General features: G+C 42.9%; 1 protein-coding gene across 2 annotated transcripts in view; it reads left to right on the forward strand.

The window, feature by feature from the left end:
- Positions 1-18,003, forward strand: part of SERPINE2 (serpin family E member 2) — a 53,571-nt gene extending 35,568 nt beyond the window's left edge. For both annotated transcript variants that reach the window (XM_073218058.1, XM_037016487.2), the window contains exons 3-9: positions 286-513; positions 5,885-6,082; positions 9,426-9,624; positions 11,354-11,454; positions 13,747-13,833; positions 16,633-16,716; positions 17,702-18,003. In XM_073218058.1, the coding sequence (XP_073074159.1) occupies positions 286-513; positions 5,885-6,082; positions 9,426-9,624; positions 11,354-11,454; positions 13,747-13,833; positions 16,633-16,716; positions 17,702-17,739 (935 nt within the window). In that variant the 3' untranslated portion in view covers positions 17,740-18,003. The remainder of the gene's footprint in view (positions 1-285; positions 514-5,884; positions 6,083-9,425; positions 9,625-11,353; positions 11,455-13,746; positions 13,834-16,632; positions 16,717-17,701) is intronic.
- Positions 18,004-18,639: the final 636 nt, after the last annotated feature.

Raw genomic sequence — 18,639 nt, forward strand, 5'->3', positions numbered from 1 at the left:
AGGTCTCTATTGGGAAGGTGCTGAGAATGCCTTGAATCTGTTTTGATGCTGGAAACATCGTTGACTTTTAAGAACTATTAATATGCTTTGATTTTATACTTTATTTTACCTCCTCTTTTCCTAACTCAAGGCCACTGAGAAAGCAAAAGACTTAGTCTCGTGTTTACTGATAACTCTTCTTATTTATACTGTTCTTATTTGCCAAGATAGAAAAAGTTTTTTTTTTTAAATAACTTTCTCTAAATCCTTACGGAAACATTGCCGCATTTCTCATTTCTCCTTTAGGAGTTGGCAAAGTATTGAAGAAGATCAACAAGGCCATCGTCTCCAAGAAGAATAAAGATACTGTGACAGTGGCTAATGCAGTGTTTGTGAAGAATAGCTCTAAAATTGAAGTGCCTTTTGTGACGAGGAACAAGGATGTGTTTCAGAGTGAAGTCTGGAATGTGAACTTCGAGGACCCAGCCTCTGCCTGTGACTCTATCAATGTGTGGGTTCAAAATGAAACCCAGGGTGAGTGGCCACAGTTCCCTGGGATCTGTTCTGTATGATTTTATCCTTTGCGAATAAAAGGTGGGCTCTAAGATTCTAACCATGTCTGCAAGTCCAGTGGCCCTCCGTTGTGCAGTGCCTGGACCCAACGGGCTCCACAAGTAGACTACCTTCTTTCCGGTTTCTTGATGCCACCAGTCACTGTGCCTCTTGGGGACTGCTCTTCCTGTAGCTCTGGCAGCAGAGCAGAATACAGCCCACCAATGTTCTTCTTTCCTCGCCCATCTCATCTCCAGCGTCCTTGCCCACAGGCCCTTGCCTGTTTTGAAGTTTTTAATTGCTCATTCCTTCCTGCTTTGTATCTTGTGTCCCCTTCACCTGGAGGGCCCTTCTCAGCCTTTAAGATGTGGCTTGATCTCTCCTTGACTCCTTTGTGTTCTGTCGTCTCCTGGAGGTAGGTGCCTCCTCTCTGGTTGTGACTGCCTTATGATTATGCCTTCCCAGCGCCCCTTCAACGTAGCGTTTTCCATGCTGCGTTATGATTACTTATTTATGTGCATCTCTGCTCCCATTAAATTGAGAAAACATCTAACCATTGGTGTTTTAAACCTGCTAATTTATCAACTGGAGGTTCAGGTGAAAATGTTGAGGAGAAGAGGTAAGTCTCTAACCACAGAGGAAAGTTAAGGCAGGAAATACAGATTTGGGAACCTTTTTTTAGTAGAAGAGAGAGAGAAAGTCTCAAGAGTGGAAGCAAAAGAGTCTTAGACTCAAAGACTCAATCGACCAAAGGCAAATGAGAAAACCCGTTTTTTGGGGTCATGTTTCTCAAAGAGTGGTTCCTGGGACACCTGCATCAGAATTTCCTGGGACATGACATTTAGAAAGCACATCACTGGTCCCCAGTCTACTGAATCAGAGCCCCTGAGGGTTCTCGCCTGGTCTGCCTCCACTGCCCATCACCAGACTTAGATATATGAGTGTCTGAGAACCATTGAGGGGCTAGTGAGGAGGCGGACCAGCTATGCCCTGGAGTGGGGAGGAGAGCCAGGTGGTTTTGGTGAATCCATGGCACCCCTTCTCAACAGGATCCTGATTGGTGCAAATGGGCACCCTTCCTGAAACTACAAAACAATCAGGAGACCAGCAGATGTGAGGGGTTCAATGTTATTTTCCTGAGCCTATAGGCCTAAGAACAGTGGGAGGAAGCTGACTGCATTCAGTGCTAGATGGCTGTGTGACTGGCATGCCAGTGCCCCCTCCCAGCCTCCTTCTTTACCCCTATGCTGGTTGTAGTAAGTCACATTACTATACCACTTGATGGTTTTCAAACCACTTGGACACACACTGACACAATCACTTGCTTATGCATCCGGGGAGGGAGGGTGATGAGATTCAGCAGTGCTGTTCAACCCCACAGATCCACTTCCTCATGGTAAACAAAGATTTTTAATACCCACTTTACTGTCCTGAAATCAGATTCGTAGCTCATAGAACCTCTGCACACTTACACAACATTTTTAAAAATCAATATTAATACCAAACTGTACTACAAAGAACAAAAATGACTTATGCATGTAGTGTGCAGGTAAACCCTGAGCTACCCCTACACCTGAATACCCCACAGGCAGTCATAGTCTTATAATGATAGTGACCGGACAGCTGCAAAAGCAGACCGAGGCAGGTACGTTGTGTCCCGACCTGCAGGACTATCAACGGGGGCCGACGACCTGGAGGAGAGAATTGAAAAATAAAAAAGAATGGGGCAAGGGACACAAAGAACGACCAGCAAGACAGGAGGTCTGATCAAGCTGGCACAGTTTATTGTTTACAGGCTTAATTTATACAAGTAGCAAGTAAGGGGTGGGTCAGGAGATAATTGGACCTTAGGTGGCGCCGGCGGGGAGGTGTAGAAGGGTGATTGGGTCTTGGTTGGTGCCGGCGGGGACGGAGGACCCGAAAGAGAAGCGGGGAGTTTGTCATTTTGGGGGCAGGGGAGGTGTTTTCTTGCTTAACAAAGGACAGAAAAGGCACATGCTGTGAGGTAGCCTAACCACTAACTCTAACTTAGAAATGCAAATGTTGCTAGGTAAATTAACCCCTAGCTCTAACCTAGAAGTTCACTAAATGTGCTTCTTAGTAGTAGGGGAAAACTTGTTTCTAACGCGTGGATGGGTTCATTGTTGCTGACTTTACAGGAAAGATTTCTAGCTGATTTTACAGGAAAGATTTTTACTCAAAACGTTGCTGTTGTCTTAAGGCTTTTGTGACCGAATCTGCTTAAAGGCCCACAGATCTGCTCCCAACACGTTGTGCTGGTAACACAAACACCACGAGCTGCGCTACCACTGGCGATGCAGTTTTTTTCTGAAATGGTGTAGAACCCTTGGTAAATTTCCAGACGAAACAAGTAGAGCCTGCACTCGATTTGCACGGTGGTCACATACCTAGCAAATTCAGTGCACATTAAAAGTATGCTCCCCCAAAAAGACCTTCATGTTTCCAGGCAAAAAAGAATGAGGTTCTGGGCTCAGATGATGACAAGCAAATTTCTCACCAGCATTGAATACCCAGTAGAGCTTTTGAAAGTTCAGCAGGAAACAGAAGAGTTTTTGCTGTGTGGGGCCTGACATTGCAGGGCATGTCGTGTTTCTGGCCACTGCCCACCCAACCAAAAACTCTCCCACGTATTTCCCAACTGCCCCCTTGGGGTGAACTGCCCACTGAGAGGTGCTAGTCTGCCTGAGAGAGCTCAGAAGGCCTCTGGAGAGTGAGCAGGCCCCGGGCAGAGACGCAAGGACCCCTCCCAGTGTGCTCGGGATGCGAAGGCCCAGCCACGGCTGCCCTGCCTGCCTCTCTGCAGTTTCAGCTTCTCCTCCACGTCCTCTGTGCTCCGGCCCCGTGGGCTGCGTCCCACCCTTCCTACTTGCTGTTCTCACTCTTGTCACAGACCCCCACAGGTGCATCCTGCTCCTTAGAATGCTGTCCTTTCCCTTTGCCCTTGGTAATGCCTATTTATTTTCACACTATCCCATAAATATCACAAGTTTAAAAGTGTAAGTTTGATTCTCAGTCCTGCCACTGACTAGCTGTGTAACCTCCCTGTACCTCCGAGTCCTCATCTGCAAAGTAGAAATACAATGGTGATACTTCCTAAGATAGTTAGAACAACATTATCTTGTTATGGGGATGTAAACATGTGTAACGCATTTAGCCAAGTTCCTAGCACTTAGCAAATGTTCAAGTGTGAGCTATTTTCATAGCTATTACCTCCAGTAACACTTCCTCAGGGAACCATCCCTGGCCTCTCTGACCAGATAAGATCCACTTCTTACCTGTGTCACATCCTTAGTATGTCCACCTCAAGGTATTTATTACAATTGCAGCTTTATACTTCTCTAAGTCATTATCAGCCTCCACCTTTCTAATCCGTAGTCCTTTGAGAGCAGTGTTCATTTTCGTTTGTTTTTCTTACCTAAAAGTACCTGGCACATGGTAGGTAATCATCCAAGAATGGAGGGGTGGTTGGGTAGATGGGTGGATGGGTGGACTGATGCATGCATGTTTATTGCATGCAGTTGCTAGCAGGCCCCCCATGTGTCTCCTTGCCTTGAAATTATGCATTTCTTACATTTCTCTCTTTAACATTTCTCTTTATTTCTTCATGCTCCCTTATTATATCTTAGTCCTACCAGTGGCAATCAGAGTCCTCATTTAGCAAAAAAAAAAGGCAAGGGGGGCAGAAGAAATTTCTTTAGACACTTATTAAGCACTGACTGTATGGTGAACATGGAGAAAAGCATGATATATAGAAAAAGAATGTCAGGGTCCTTGCTCTTAGACCCTTCATGGTTCATTTCGGGGAGGCAGACACACTAAATTGCACTGGAAAAAATACCACAGGTGCTAAGTGTTGGGCTTTATAGAAACTCCTAAAAGATGGGGAGGAGGGTCAGAGAAGTTTCCAAGGAAGAGGGGGCCATTGAGCCATGTCTTAAAGTCAAGTAGGGGTTGGACTGGGTGGCATTCCCAGCAAAGGAAGACACATCTTTCACTACCCAGGAACCAGTTCTAAGAAGCTTGCTATTGCTGGAACAGAAAGTTCTAACTTCATTCCCACAGGCAGTCTGTTCACATAGGCCTGCCTTGTAGTGAATGATGGCTATTTATAGCTTATGTATTTTACTTCTGTATCATGACTCAAGGTTGCGTGGGTGCCCCCTTGTGTAAGTAAGGAGCAGAGATGACATCTGTTACCCCACTGAGCACTGCGTGGATCAGGGGAGTCTGGTGTGCTCCTTTACTGTGACTTACACGGACCTTTGTTTACTCTACATCCGTATCTTCTTGAGCACCACTTAAGAGGTCTTAAGTTCTCTGATGAATTAGACATTCTTGCTTCTTCAGAAACCATTGGTTTTACTCCCACCATTTAAAGCATTATAACTTGCAATTATATTATGGACTCCTTTTTTTAAAAAAGATGCTTGGACTAAAAACTACAGTGAATTAGTAAACTATTTTTAATGGCTTTGGATATTAGTGATCTGTCATACATGCACACACACACACACACACACACTGAATCTTTAGATTGAGCAAAAGCAACCTTAATGAAAACCAAACCTTCAAGCACAGATAGCATTTTAGACAAATCTCTAGAATAGCTGTGTTTGTTCCTTAACTCCCAACACAAAGAAAGATGAACCCGGATATCTTGTGGGATGAATTTTCCTTCAAAATTAGTTCTTCTAGGCCCCATTTTTTTAAATCTCTGTAATAATAGCACCTTCCTTGATCCATGTCCCATAAATATAGACACCAATTTTTACTCCCAGCTCTTGGGAATTCCAAGCTGATGCCCAACATTTCTGCAACCTGAAGAGGAATTAGGCCTTTACCCTTGATAACCTTGCACAGATTGAAGTGCTCCTTTAATTTTGACTGGAATTATGTCAACCCAGTGGATAAAACAAAACACAACAACCACTTCTTGGCAGCCACACACATTGTGTTAGTCAGTTATGCTAATAACTAGCTACTTTTGTTAAAAAAATAGATGAATAGCTCACTTGGTTGAGTGGACTCTTCTAAAAAATGGGATATATAAGGGACTTCATTAATAAGAATTTCTAGATGGAAAGTTTGGTAACCCCCTAAGGAGAGGATCTCTATAGTTGTTTTCAGTTCTCTGGTTTTTAACTTGTTTTCATCTTTAATTTTTAGTGAGAAAAAAATAAGGAAGTATGAAAGGGTGTCATAAAAGGTTTCTTTTTAAGATATTTTTAAAATCCTTTGACTTTTCATTCCGTGTGACACAGCAGCTGCCTCTGGCCTGCACGTGGACTGCCACTCCTGAGTTTTTTCCTTGTTTGTTCTTTTGTCTGCATAGGTATGATCGACAATCTGCTCTCCCCAGATCTTATCGACGGTGTGCTCACCGAACTGGTCCTGGTCAGTGCAGTATACTTTAAGGGATTGTGGAGATCACGGTTTCAACCTGAGAACACAAAGAAACGTACTTTTGTGGCAGCTGATGGGAAATCTTACCAAGTGCCGATGCTAGCCCAGCTCTCCGTGTTCCGGTGTGGTAAGTTCATGCTTAGCAAGGCCGTGTTCTAGAATTTTCCAGCCACAGAAAAGCCCTTGAGTGCTTTCACTTAGTTCAAAAGCACATCTGACTTTTATTTTTTAAAAAGGGCAGGAGAGAGGAGGAAAGGATTTTTTAAGAGCTCACGGCACATCTTTGTATTATTTACAAAGGTTATGTATTGGTGCACAACCCTTACCAGTTTTTAGGTTGAAAATTTAAAGATGAAAAGACAATTCACAAAATATGTAATACGTACAGGCTTTAACACGGGAAAGCAATACCAATTCATCATTAGCTACCTTACATTAACACATTACAAATAAAAGCAAAATCAGATTTCTTTTTCATTTGCCAGATTTAAAAAAATTACAGAGATTGACAAAGCGTAGTCATGGCTCTAGTATGGAAGTGGGCCCCCTTGAGCGCTGTTGGTGGCAGGGGGCCATGGTCTGGAGAACTTCCTGGGACCCGTTGTCCCAGAATTCCCATGCCAAGGAATTTAGGCTCTTAAGATCATCCCACGCTAGCAAATAAATAGAAGTTAGATATATACATATAATGGAACACACATCATAAGTAAATTTAGACTTAAGCAGAAAGATTATACAATATACGGTTGATTTCAGAAAACAAGTTTTAGAACAACAGATGCTGGTTCATCTCATTTATGTAAAATACTTTCTATATATTCACATGTCTGCAGGGACACATCTTGGAGGATGTTCAATAAAATGTTAACAGTGGTCATACTTCAAATGATTACTCTTTGTATTTGAGTTTGAAACATTTCTGAATGACCATGTATCCATTTTACCACCAAGAAGAAATGACCTCTTTCTGTTGTCCTGCTTAGATAAACTAAGCCTGGTGATTATTTTTTAGACCTGGCTTCATTGAAGCACCTGTGGTCCAATTTAATTTTTTTCCTCTTGAAGTTAGCCTTTATGTCTCCAAGCTACACCTAGACATGTGCGGTCCCAGGTATTACCTTTGCACATTCGATATATATTAACCTCAGCACTTGTCCTCTATAAAATCATGACACGAAAGCAGTTCTATAGTGATGGCGTGGGCGTTTGGGGAAAGAGTCATTTTGTCTGTTGTGTCTCCTGGCTTCTCAAGCCACCCCATGGAAAGGGTACATATAGATGCATCCTAGCTGACAGTTGCCATCAGCTTCTGTGATCAGAAGCAGAAGCGAGGCCAGGGAGAAATGGATCTTCAGGCAGGTGTGACTTGATACAAAATGGTTAGTGGTTAATCATATTATAGTACAGTAAGTGATATATCCAGTTGAGGCTGGATTAACTGGTGATGTTGAAGCTATCTCCCCTGTTGGAACAAACCCCAGCTCCTAATTTTTCATTATTCATGACCCTGATCCTTCTTATCAGAACAGTAAACATTTCCAGAAATGGTTAATGAATGCCTCCAGGTCCTTATTTCATGCCCTGGTGCAATCATTTATTAACTACTTCCCTATTTCACAGCTTCTAAAAATTAGCTCTGCCAGAGTAGGGAACTAATGTTTTCTCTGAGGATTAAAGGGCTCATTAGGAAGTGATTTTTTTTTTTCTGACTTCCCTATTGAGTTTTCGGTTTCTGCTGAGACCATTTTATTATGCAGGGTAAAAGTAAAGATTAAGAATCACATCTTTGATTCTTAGGCAGCCCGAGATGGAACCAGGCTGGAGCGAGAGTTCATGTGCATCGGAGCTGAGCCAGGCTGCAGGCTGCTGAGTAGCCATGCAGGTGTACTGAACGCCCCACAAATTGCCCCCATATTTCTTCCTTAAGGAGAAACTGTAATGTCACCCTGTAGTGTCCTATAGTCCAATAGCCTCACTATTTTTTTTATCATGTTTTATAGCTTAAAGTGTTTATTATGTAACAAAGGCAAAACACTATCTCTCGCACCCTCTCCCCCTCCCTCCCAACCCCATGTGTGGAGAACTGGCCTCTGAGGTTCCCTGTCTCAAGTACAGTGATTGGCAGAGGCCATCCCGAAGAAAAGACAGTAAAAATCATGAGAGAAACTCACCCTTTTCTCTGTGTTAGATACCTTGTCCTTCCAGGTTATTAGAGGAGGAGAAAGAGGGGTCCAGCCTTCACTGGGTTCCCACCAGCCAGGCCCTGCTGAGCACCCTATATATTTATTCTCATTTAATCATCACAGCAATCATGTGAAGTACACACTTTTAACACCTCTGGTGTCTCCATTCTCCATACCAGGAGGCACACAGAAGTTAAGTACCTCACCAGGGTCACCCAGTTCTCAAAACGTTTGAAGTGCTTAATAAAACATCTCAGAGATCCACTATAAATCTAGAAATGCTGATTTTTCTGTTCACACAGTTAACTTTTACAACTCATTACATGCTGAATGTAAAGGGTTCCCAGGATCCTAAGGCGTGCTCTGAGGAAGACCCTTTCCCCAGGGGGTTGATGGCCCACGAGCTGGACTCCTAGCTGGCACTGTTCTTGACTGGGTTTTCATCCCCGCTGATGGGTCCATGTTCAGTTGTGCGGCTCAGTTGCTACGTGATCCGAATACTTTACATGGCGTAGAAGGATCACATTAGTTTGGGAAACCTGGTATAGCTAGAGTTCAACAGTTTTACTTCAGAATGTCTCAGAGCCCTTATTGTCCTGATGTATATTATGAATCTGCAAGAGGAATGGAGTGTCCAGTGCTTCCGAGACATGTAAGTTAGATGTAGTTAAACGTTAGACATAGTCTGAATCCTGGCCTTCACTTCCTAGCCTTGTGTCTGTCTCCTGAGAAGTGACTTCATTTCTGTATTGTAGAGAATTTCCCCATTGAAAAATAGGACTTTGTATACTTGCCTTGTGGGGTGCTGGAGATTCTGAACGTGTCCAAGTGGTCGGTGTGGGCCTGGCACATAATGGACCCTAAATGGCGGAAGTGTTTTCCCTCCCTCCCTTCTCGTCACCAGCTCACATAGGCTCAGCCAAAAGAATCATTCTAAGGCAGTTCAAATTCATTCTTTTATTCAATGAGGTCAGCTTCTTGCAAAGCTCTCTATTCTGAGAGCATTATGAGCTAGTTAAATTCTACTCAGCAAAATTAGTGTAATTGTGGTGACACCCCAGGGCATGCTTTCAGAGATGTCTAGACTGAAGAAAGAATTCTTTTACCAGAGAAGGAGAAAATAATTGTCCTTATCTTTGTCCTTCTAAGGAAACTGTATTTAGGAAAGAAAAGAGACGTTCTCAAACTGAATTGTTCTCTTCCCACTCTTCTCTGGTGATCAGCAACCATTCAGGCCACTTCTGGAAGTCATCCAGGATACACTGAACCTGCATCTGATTTCTTTAGGGTCCACAAGCACCCCCAATGATATATGGTACAGCTTCATTGAACTGCCCTACCACGGGGAAAGCATCAGCATGCTGGTTGTGCTGCCCACCGAGAGCTCCACCCCGCTGTCGGCCATCATCCCTCACATCAGCACCAAGACCATAGACAGCTTGATGAGCGCCATGGTGCCCAAGAGGGTACAGGTCATCCTGCCCAAGTAAGTAGCTCCCTTCCTCAAAAAGAAATGAGTGCTCAATCCCTGTGTGTCAGATAACAGTCAGCAGGAGGCCAGAATGTGACGCATCAGAAGGCCTGTTTATTTTGCAGAAATTGCATGGTGGAAATACAGGCTGTAGCTTTATAGAAGTTTTTTCCTTTTTTTCTTTAAACCCCTGTGCTGCTTATACTGCAGGATAGAGTGGAGATGGGGAGGAAACAGATTGGTCTCCGAGCCTCCTCCACAAGACCTCAAACTCTTTATGCTACGTCAAGGGCTTTTAAAATTTAATTCTGTTCAAAATTAAAAGACACATGCATATGGTCATGTAGTCTGATGAAAGTACAGTCGAGTTGGTAGTGCTTTGTGTGTTTTGATAAGGAGTTTCATTTTGGTTGCTTGTTAAGTTTTAGTTGGAAGTTGCTAAAGATCAGGTCCAAAAGCTAGGGGGTAAGGAAGTATTTTAAAGCCACTCAGGCAGAATTATTACATTAGTATTTAGGGGAATTTCTCTATTACACCCTACAAGTATGGTATGATATAAATGGAATTTGAGTTGTTATGACTTAAAACCAAGAGAAAAGTAATCCCAAATTCTGTCTGAATCATAAATTTCTAACAGGTCAGAGAATGCTCTGCCCAGATCTGTGAAGGAAATAATGAATGTCCCCTTTCTAGGAACTTTTCAGTATTACTGTTCTGCCAGTGTCCAGGGCTGGTAACCTTCCAGGCCTCAGGGGTTGGGAAGATACCTTCCACTTTGAATAGTTTTTAATTCTCCAGTCACTGAGTTAAGAGAGAAACCCATTCATAATAAATATTAATAATCCTCCCAAGATTGTTTTTATTATAAAAATAAGCCTTCATGTAGGCAATGCTTGATATAAATAAAATGGTGACATTGTAGGTATACATATAATTATACAGTTATACAATTATACATATTGTGTACATATTATATGCTATATACAATTATACATACAATTATAATTATAATGTTAAAATACCTTATAGCCTGTATTAAAGATCTTCTGACCTACCCTTGTTGCTTTCCCACAGGATGAGATAAAACCTGGCAAAACATTCTATGATGATTGGTTTAATAACTAACATTTTCATATGTATAACCCTGAGACCAGGTAGCCCATAAATATCCGAAAAGCTCATACTATACCCCACATAATACCATGTCACCTATTTCTAATGTTTTCTCCTGTTTTGACAGTAATACGCTTTCAAAAATCTCAGCATGAGCTAACAGGAATGTGTCTCCTCTTTTGACCATCTGCCATCCCAGTAAGGATGGTGGTTTTTACAGCAGGCTAGATTATGGCTCTTTGGTTAGATATGGAAAAAAACCTACAGATATTCCAGAGTTCCCAGGGCTTGTTAATACCCTGCATATCTCCATTAGCATCAAAATACTTCTGTAGCTCTCTCCCTCAGCACTGGAATGGGGGGCCCTGTTGCATATGAGGGTGAGAACACCCCATTTACTATTTCTATTTGTTGCTCATTTTGCCAGCTCAGAGTTTGAGAGATGAGCTGTTCTCTATTTACCTGGTACTTAAATCCTGGAATTAAAATTTATGATAAAATTTAGGTTGATGTTCGGAGCATACTTAAAAAAAAGATTGGTTTGTAAACATTGTTCCACTGGCACTGATTATGTCACTTTATATCATTCAGAGTATAATGATTTTTGCCCCATTTTCTGCTTCCACGCTAGGTTCACAGCTGTAGCACAAACAGATTTGAAGGAGCCATTGAAAGTTCTTGGCATCACCGAGATGTTTGATTCATCAAAGGCAAACTTTACAAAAATTACAAGTATGTTCATTTAAACTTAAAGACTGTTACATATTGAGTCTCTGATTTGTTCAGAGAGAAAAGGTCCAAATTAGGAATGTGTTGCCCTAAAAGTCTCCAAGGTCTAATCTGATACATCACCAAATGATGCTACTGACCCTTCATCATTTAAATCAGCATGTCATTCATCCCTATGTTTCACAGGTACATTTCGTGTGAAGCCCAAGTGATTCTACGTAGTTAAAGAAGCACTTCATGTATTGTCTTTAGTACCTTAAAATTTGGCTCTTATTTATAGTCTCTTTTTTTCAAATGCAAACTTAACACCTGTCTATGAAAAAATCCAGGTTTTTGAGCTCTCAAATACTTGCTTACTTCCACCAAACAACAGCAGGCATGCACTATTATATTCAGATATTTCATGCCCACTAATCTGAAATAATATAAACACAAAGGAGTCTGATTAGAACTTTTCTCTGCCAGAACGTCTAGGACACAACTGGTGTTTATCCCTTTGTTTGCCACTATATATACCTTTTCCTAGAGTTATGTTGATGGTTAATCCTTGTCTTTTTAATTCAGAGCACAGTAACCTTCTTCCAAAGAAAAGTAATGCATTAAGCATTGTTTGTTCTCCACTTTGTATTTTTCCCCTTGAGGTATAGAAAGTAGTTCACTACCAATGTCAGCTGCCTACAGGGGAATACCCGGATACCTGTCCTGGAGCCAAACAGGACTCCCCTGGTGAGACTGCAGCTCCATGTGTGTTCTGATGCTCTTTCATCCCCTGCTATCCAGACTCTTATCCCAGGACCAGCAGCATTAGTGTCACCCGAGAACATAGTTGAACTGCAGGATCTTGAGTCAGACTCAGACCGACTGAACCCAAATCCATTTTAACAAGATTCCTCAGCCCAATAAAGTTTTGAGAGCATTGTTTTACCCTGCACTGTCCTTCAGGGTTATCCTGTGTAGCCTAAACACTAGATAGTGTTCTGAGGGAGTTCACAGGTGTTCAAGAGAGGACCAGGCACCAAAATGCTCCTGAGAGGTGCTGTTTAACCCTGCAGATGCTGGGCCTGAAATGGCCTTTCATTCCCCATCAGTCATATGAGAGCCAAGCTTCAGGAGAGAAAATTAAAACCAGATGACACAGGGTCTTGCCTGTGGGTTTCAGCCCCAGGCAAGTTCACTACGGATTCAATGTGACCAAAGAAATGACAGTAGAATGTTCTTGGGTGAAAGGGTTATACCCAACTTTATTTCCACGGTGGCAGGTCAATCACTAAACTCCCATCCACTCAGAGCGAGTCTGCAGGCACCAAGCCGGTCTCTGCCTCTGGGCCTCTCTGTCCCGACAGCCATCTCAGTCTCTGTCCTCGGTGCTGCCACCACTCCAGCCTCTGCTCTCGTGCAGCCTTGCAGGCTATGCCACCGTGTGGCCCAGAGCACTGGGCAGAGCTCTTTATATAGAGTCAATAACAATGTATTGCCCACACATGTGTAGTGAGCTTAACCGACCAGGGCCAGGTGAGAATCCGGGCCACAGGAACCTTCAGTTTATCCACACACAGTAAATACGTTTCTTCTTGCATCCAGACCTGTGTCTCCTCAAGGCTAACAGTGACTTCTGTTTGCCTGCCCCTTGAATGCTACACCCACTGCGTATTGCTGGAACAGTAAGGGTTTGCTGAGAAGGAAAGTGAATTTGTGAGAAGGTCCCAGAGGCACAGTTGCATTTCTGAACCTGGCCAGAGTCTAAACCCTTCTCACGCTCAACACTCTTCTCTCATGGATATGCCCCAGAGATCAGTGGCTTTTGTTGTGAAAAGCCCCCACTTTCTCTGCCACTAACCAGCCATGTGATTCATGGGCAGGGTTCTTGACACTCTGGGCCTCAGTTTCCCGATCTGTAAATGTCACCTGAAATCCTTCCTGTATTTGACTGACATTCTGTAATTGAAAAATAACATTGTTGGCTTGCTTCCTCTGGAAAACTGGGCTTCTTTTTGAAAGCTCTTCTCTTTTTATTTTTGTATAAAGCTCTTAGTGGTCAGAGTTGCGTTGAGAGGCAGGAATACATTTGGGGTCTAGGACTCCCACCTCTGACGTGACATCGCAGTTCATTTAACAGAAACTGAAATTCACCACGGGTGACCCTCCTGCTACATCTTCGGTCCCCAGGACTGTAAGAGGTCACGTCTCATGACTCCTTTTAAGACTTGGAATTTGCCATGGCTTTGAAGTTATTTCCCCAGCCAAATGGATGGACTCAGTTATGAATGCTGGTTTTGTTTTGTTTTCTGGAAACAGGGTCAGAGAACCTTCATGTTTCTCACATCTTGCAAAAAGCAAAAATTGAAATCAGCGAGGATGGAACCAAAGCTTCAGCAGCAACGAGTAAGCAGCAGGTCACACGGGTGGGCTGGTTCTGTGGGTGTGCAGGCGTGGCCAGTCCACTCAGCTGCTCGTCAAATATATAAGGAACCCTATTTCTGGCCAGGTACTGTGCGTCGACCTCGGGAGACAATGGTGAATTTAGACAGACGGAGGATGTTTGTCCGTGAAGCTCAGAGTCTGTTTCATTAAGGGAAGCATCTCAGTGAGACGAATTCCTCTAGGACAGGAGTCAGTAAACTTCTTCCGGACAGCTAGAGAGTATGTAACTTCTGCTTTGGGGACCACACGGTCTTCATTGCAGCTTCTCAGCTCTCCCGCTGTAGTGTGGAAGCAGCCTTAGGGTACAAGCAAATGGGCATAGCTGGGTTCCAGTGAACTTCATTTATAAAAACATGATCTGACTGTGTGATTCCTACTCGCCCAACACCAAATGCAATGGTGTATTTTTTTCCTTAGGTATATGTATAGCAGTAACAATATTATACACAGCAGTTACAGTTGTATAGCTTCATTCAGGTACCCGATTGCAATGTGTGTAAATATGTGGGAGGGGGTCTTCCCACACATATTTACATTACACTAAGCAATTCTCAAACACAAGCAGGGTGTTGGAGAACTCAATTCTGATGCTATCTGCCCAGAGACCACACCAGATCCCAGGTTAAGGGCTCTGTCCTACACGGTTGTCCTCCGTCCCCAACTCCAAGTGCCAGTTGCAAACCCTGGGCAGTTAACCTGTGCTTCTAACCTACCAACAACAGATTGGAGGTTCCCCTGACCTCCCCCTTAGGTTCTATTAATTTTCTAGAGCAGTTCACAGAACTGAGGAAAACACTTCGTTTACCAGTTTAATAAAGGATACTGTACAGGATACAATTAACAGCCAGATGAACAGAGACATAGGGCACCGTCCCAAGTAAAGGAGCTTCCCCCTCATGGAGCTTGGGGCCCGGCTCGGTGGCATGTGCAGACATTCTAGTTCCCCAAGCATAAAAGCTCTCGCTGACCAAGAAGCAGGACCCATCCGAGCAGAACAGGCAGAGAGAGAGAGAGAGAGAGAGAGAGAGAGAGAGAGAGAGAGCTCTGCTCATGGGTTTTGTGAGGGCTTCATGCATACTCATGATTGACTAAATCACTGGCCATTGGCTGATTGAGCCTCCAGCCCCTGCCCTTGGGTGGGGGTCCAAAAAACGTCTCTCATTAACATGACAATACCTGTTTCACCTTTTAAGACTGTAGTGTTTTCAGGAACTGTGGATGAAGACCAAATATACATGAGAAATACATATTTGGCCATGTGAATGAGCAACTATGTATTTCTTATAACTCAGTATATCACAGACCCCCCTCAGGGTTGGCCTGAGGGTGGTATTTGCTGGCCCCTGCTCTCAGGATGATAAAGCATATTTTGGCTTCTTCTTGGCAGAAAAGTCCAGTCTTCAGATTGAAACATAAAAAAATAGCTACTGCTAATAGGAAAATAGCCAGTCAGGTCTGTCCAGGATAAAGTGAAGGACTAGCAAGCTACCATTGAGTTACAGCAGGATTACTATGCAGCCTTCCTTGAAAATTAGACCATCCACATCTGCTTTCTCCCCAGTGGATTACAGAATGAAGAAAAAAACAGAACAATCTTAAGTTGGTTTTTATGCCCCCTAAGTATCCATAGGAGGTTGGAATAGATCTGGCTTAAGCAACAGAAATTGATTTCTCAGAGTTCTGGAGGCTGGAAAAGCAAGATCGGGGTGTTGGGAGAGTTGATTTCTCCTAAGGCCTCTCTGGCTTGCAGACAGCTGCCTTTCCCTGTGTCCTCACATGGTCTTTTCTCTGTACACACATCTAGTGTCTCCTTCTCTTATAAGGACACCAGTCCTATTGGATTAGAGCCCCATCTTCAGTATCTCCGTAAAGGCCCTGTCTCCAAATACATTCACATTTGGGGCTAGGGCTTCAACATGGCAATTTTGAAGGGATACAATGCCGTTCATAACACCTACTCACTGTTGATTTGCTTTTAATAATCCTGGGCTGAATGGTTTGCCCCAGCATAGCTGCCAGTGTTTCCTTTGTAGAATCAAGTCCAAGTTGTTAGCACTTTCCAGGGTTCGAGGAAGGGGACCGGGCCTTTGCAGCAAGGGTGGGGCAGCTGATGCCTGGTACCTACCCTCCTGCAAGGCTGTGTCACCAGCTTCTTAAATTGAGGCCACGTCGGTAAGCATGGCAGAGTAAGTGTGCAAGACTAAGGACGTTTGCTTTGTAAGTCCAGTGTCTACACTGAATGGGTTGGACAGCAATATAGATGACTCCCAAGTGAGTTATCTACCTTCCCATGGGAAGGAAACCTGGATGAGCTGCCAGGACATGGCCCAGACAGAATGGTCGAGAACTAAGCTGGGCCTTGATGCACAGAAAGGATTTGGATAGACCACAAGGACCTGGGGCCTTCATCAGCAAGGCAGATGGTGTGATACAGAACAGCTGCTAACAGTCACTATACATTGGGTGTTTACTGTTTAAGAGCTGGAATATGTTTTATGTCAGTTAATCCTCATAAAAACCCTACGAGGAGTAAGTATATTTATTTAAGAAGATGATGCTTGTGTCGACTAAATGAGACAGTAAATATACAGGGCCTGCACCCATGGTGGGTGTTCAGGTGACCACTGGGCCTGTTACAACACGGCCAGCCTATGGGCAGGAATGAGGTGCATCCTCCAACCAGCATGAGGGATCCAGCCAGCCGGTCGCCTTGCTGGCCTCACGCTGAGAGTACAGCACGTTTTCCCTTTCCTCTTACAGCTGCGATTCTAATTGCAAGGTCGTCGCCTCCCTGGTTTATAGTAGACAGACCGTTTCTGTTTTTCATCCGACATAACCCTACAGGTAAGTGAGTCCCCTCTTCCATTACTCACTCGCTGTTAGGTTTCAGGAAGATAGTGCCCGTCGTAGCTGAATCCGACGGTGCTCCTCTTAATTCCTTTCCCTTGTGTCAACAACCGGAAACACTTGGAATAATGTAACCAACCACCCACCTTGAAGAGATAGAAAAATGAAGGCTGTGTTTATAGAGTGTGATGGAATCTTTTAAATACAGACAGGACTTTAGATTTTGTTTTGTTTTTTTAACATGGTGACAGCGCTGCCACCCTTTGGAGCATTTTTGACATCTCTTGATATTTTTTCACATTTTTATAAAGGCAGCAGTTAAACTTTGTAAGAAGCTACATGTCTCCACCCTTTGTAAGCCCCTCTGTTGTTATGACTTGAGAATTGTTAATTCAGTACATCTTGGATCTAAGTCATGGGTTCAGACTTGGCTCTGTCCTTGAGCTTCATCTTTAAAATGAGGATAACAATGGTTCCTACCTCTTCATACAATTATGAAGAATAAATAAGATTGTCCTTGTGCAGAGGTTGGCTTCATGTTAGGACAGAGTAGAAACTAATACATTTTAGCTTATTCTTTTTTAAAAAACAGCAACATAAGCCAGTTCCTTATCCTTTCCTCTCATTGCATTTTTAATGTCATAATTAGCATGCTCCAGAGCCTACAGCCCAGTACAGGAGCCTCTAGTCACATGTGGCTTTTTAACTTTAACTTTTAATTAACTAAAATGAAATATAATTAACAACTCAGTTTCTTAGTCACACTAGCCATAATTCAAGGGCTCAGTAGCTACATGGGACTAGTGGCCACCATATCGGACAGTGAAGATACAGACCATTTCCATCTTTGCAGAAAGTTCTATCAGCGCTGCTTGAGAGCAATAGTTAAAGCATGCCCAGGGGCCTTCCCTTAAATACGTCTTCCATCTTATTTTAAGAACTGTTTTTACGAAATTATACATTGCTTCCTTTTATTCTGTAGGTGCTGTCTTATTCATGGGGCAGATAAACAAGCCCTGAAGAGTACACAGAAGAAACCGTGCAAAGTCAAGAAGGCTTTGCTAAGAAGATATTTTGCCTACATCTCTCATAGTTCTGTTGAATATTTTTGTACATGGCTTTCTTTTTCAAAACTAGTTCTTAGGAACAGAGACTCAAAGATGCCAGCGTCTATATTCTGAGATGTGTCACAGGGAACAAAGGTCAGGACGGCTGGAACACTGCTGAGAAATGAAGAGGAAGGGCTTCAAAATGTCTAAATAATTCTTTAAACTACTGAGCAGTTACCCAGGTTAACAGCCCTCTTCAGTATTTACTGTCCAGTTCAGCATTCTTGTTTTATTCATATGTGTGGCTTTTCAGAAGAATTTAATCAGTGTGATGAAAAAAAAAACCACATACCCATTTTATGGTAGCTTTCCTTTTTTATGAAAATAAAATATTGGCCTTCTTAATTCCTTTTTTTTTTTTTTTTGGGTCCCATCCAAAGTCTTGATACTAAGCACTATTTTGAGGGTAGAAATAGCAAAACTCTCTAGCCTCTTTGTGTGTTTGTTGTTTTATATAATGCATGTACTCACTAAAATAAAGTTTAAAAAACTAATGTCTTGCTAGACAAGGTTTGATGTTGTGCGGTGTGCCTGTCACGACTGGTCTGTTCTCCTCTTGGGATTTGCATTTTTGTATTTTGTACAAAGTAAAAATAAAGTGTTACGAGTAATAAAAAAAAAAGCCATTTCTCTGCTACTTGAAAATATAAATGAAAGATACAGAGCCTTTTAAAAATACCTCAAGCCCTTCTAATAAACCTCTGCACTTAGGCAGACAGCAGAAAACCCAAAGCCCCTGGCCTTTTCCTTTCCTTTCCCTCTGAACCAGGTGATCAAACATGATTCCCTGCTTCAGTACCTCTCAGTTTAT

The sequence above is a fragment of the Manis javanica genome, chromosome 12, assembly GCF_040802235.1.
Source record: "Manis javanica isolate MJ-LG chromosome 12, MJ_LKY, whole genome shotgun sequence".
Taxonomy (NCBI): domain Eukaryota; kingdom Metazoa; phylum Chordata; class Mammalia; order Pholidota; family Manidae; genus Manis; species Manis javanica.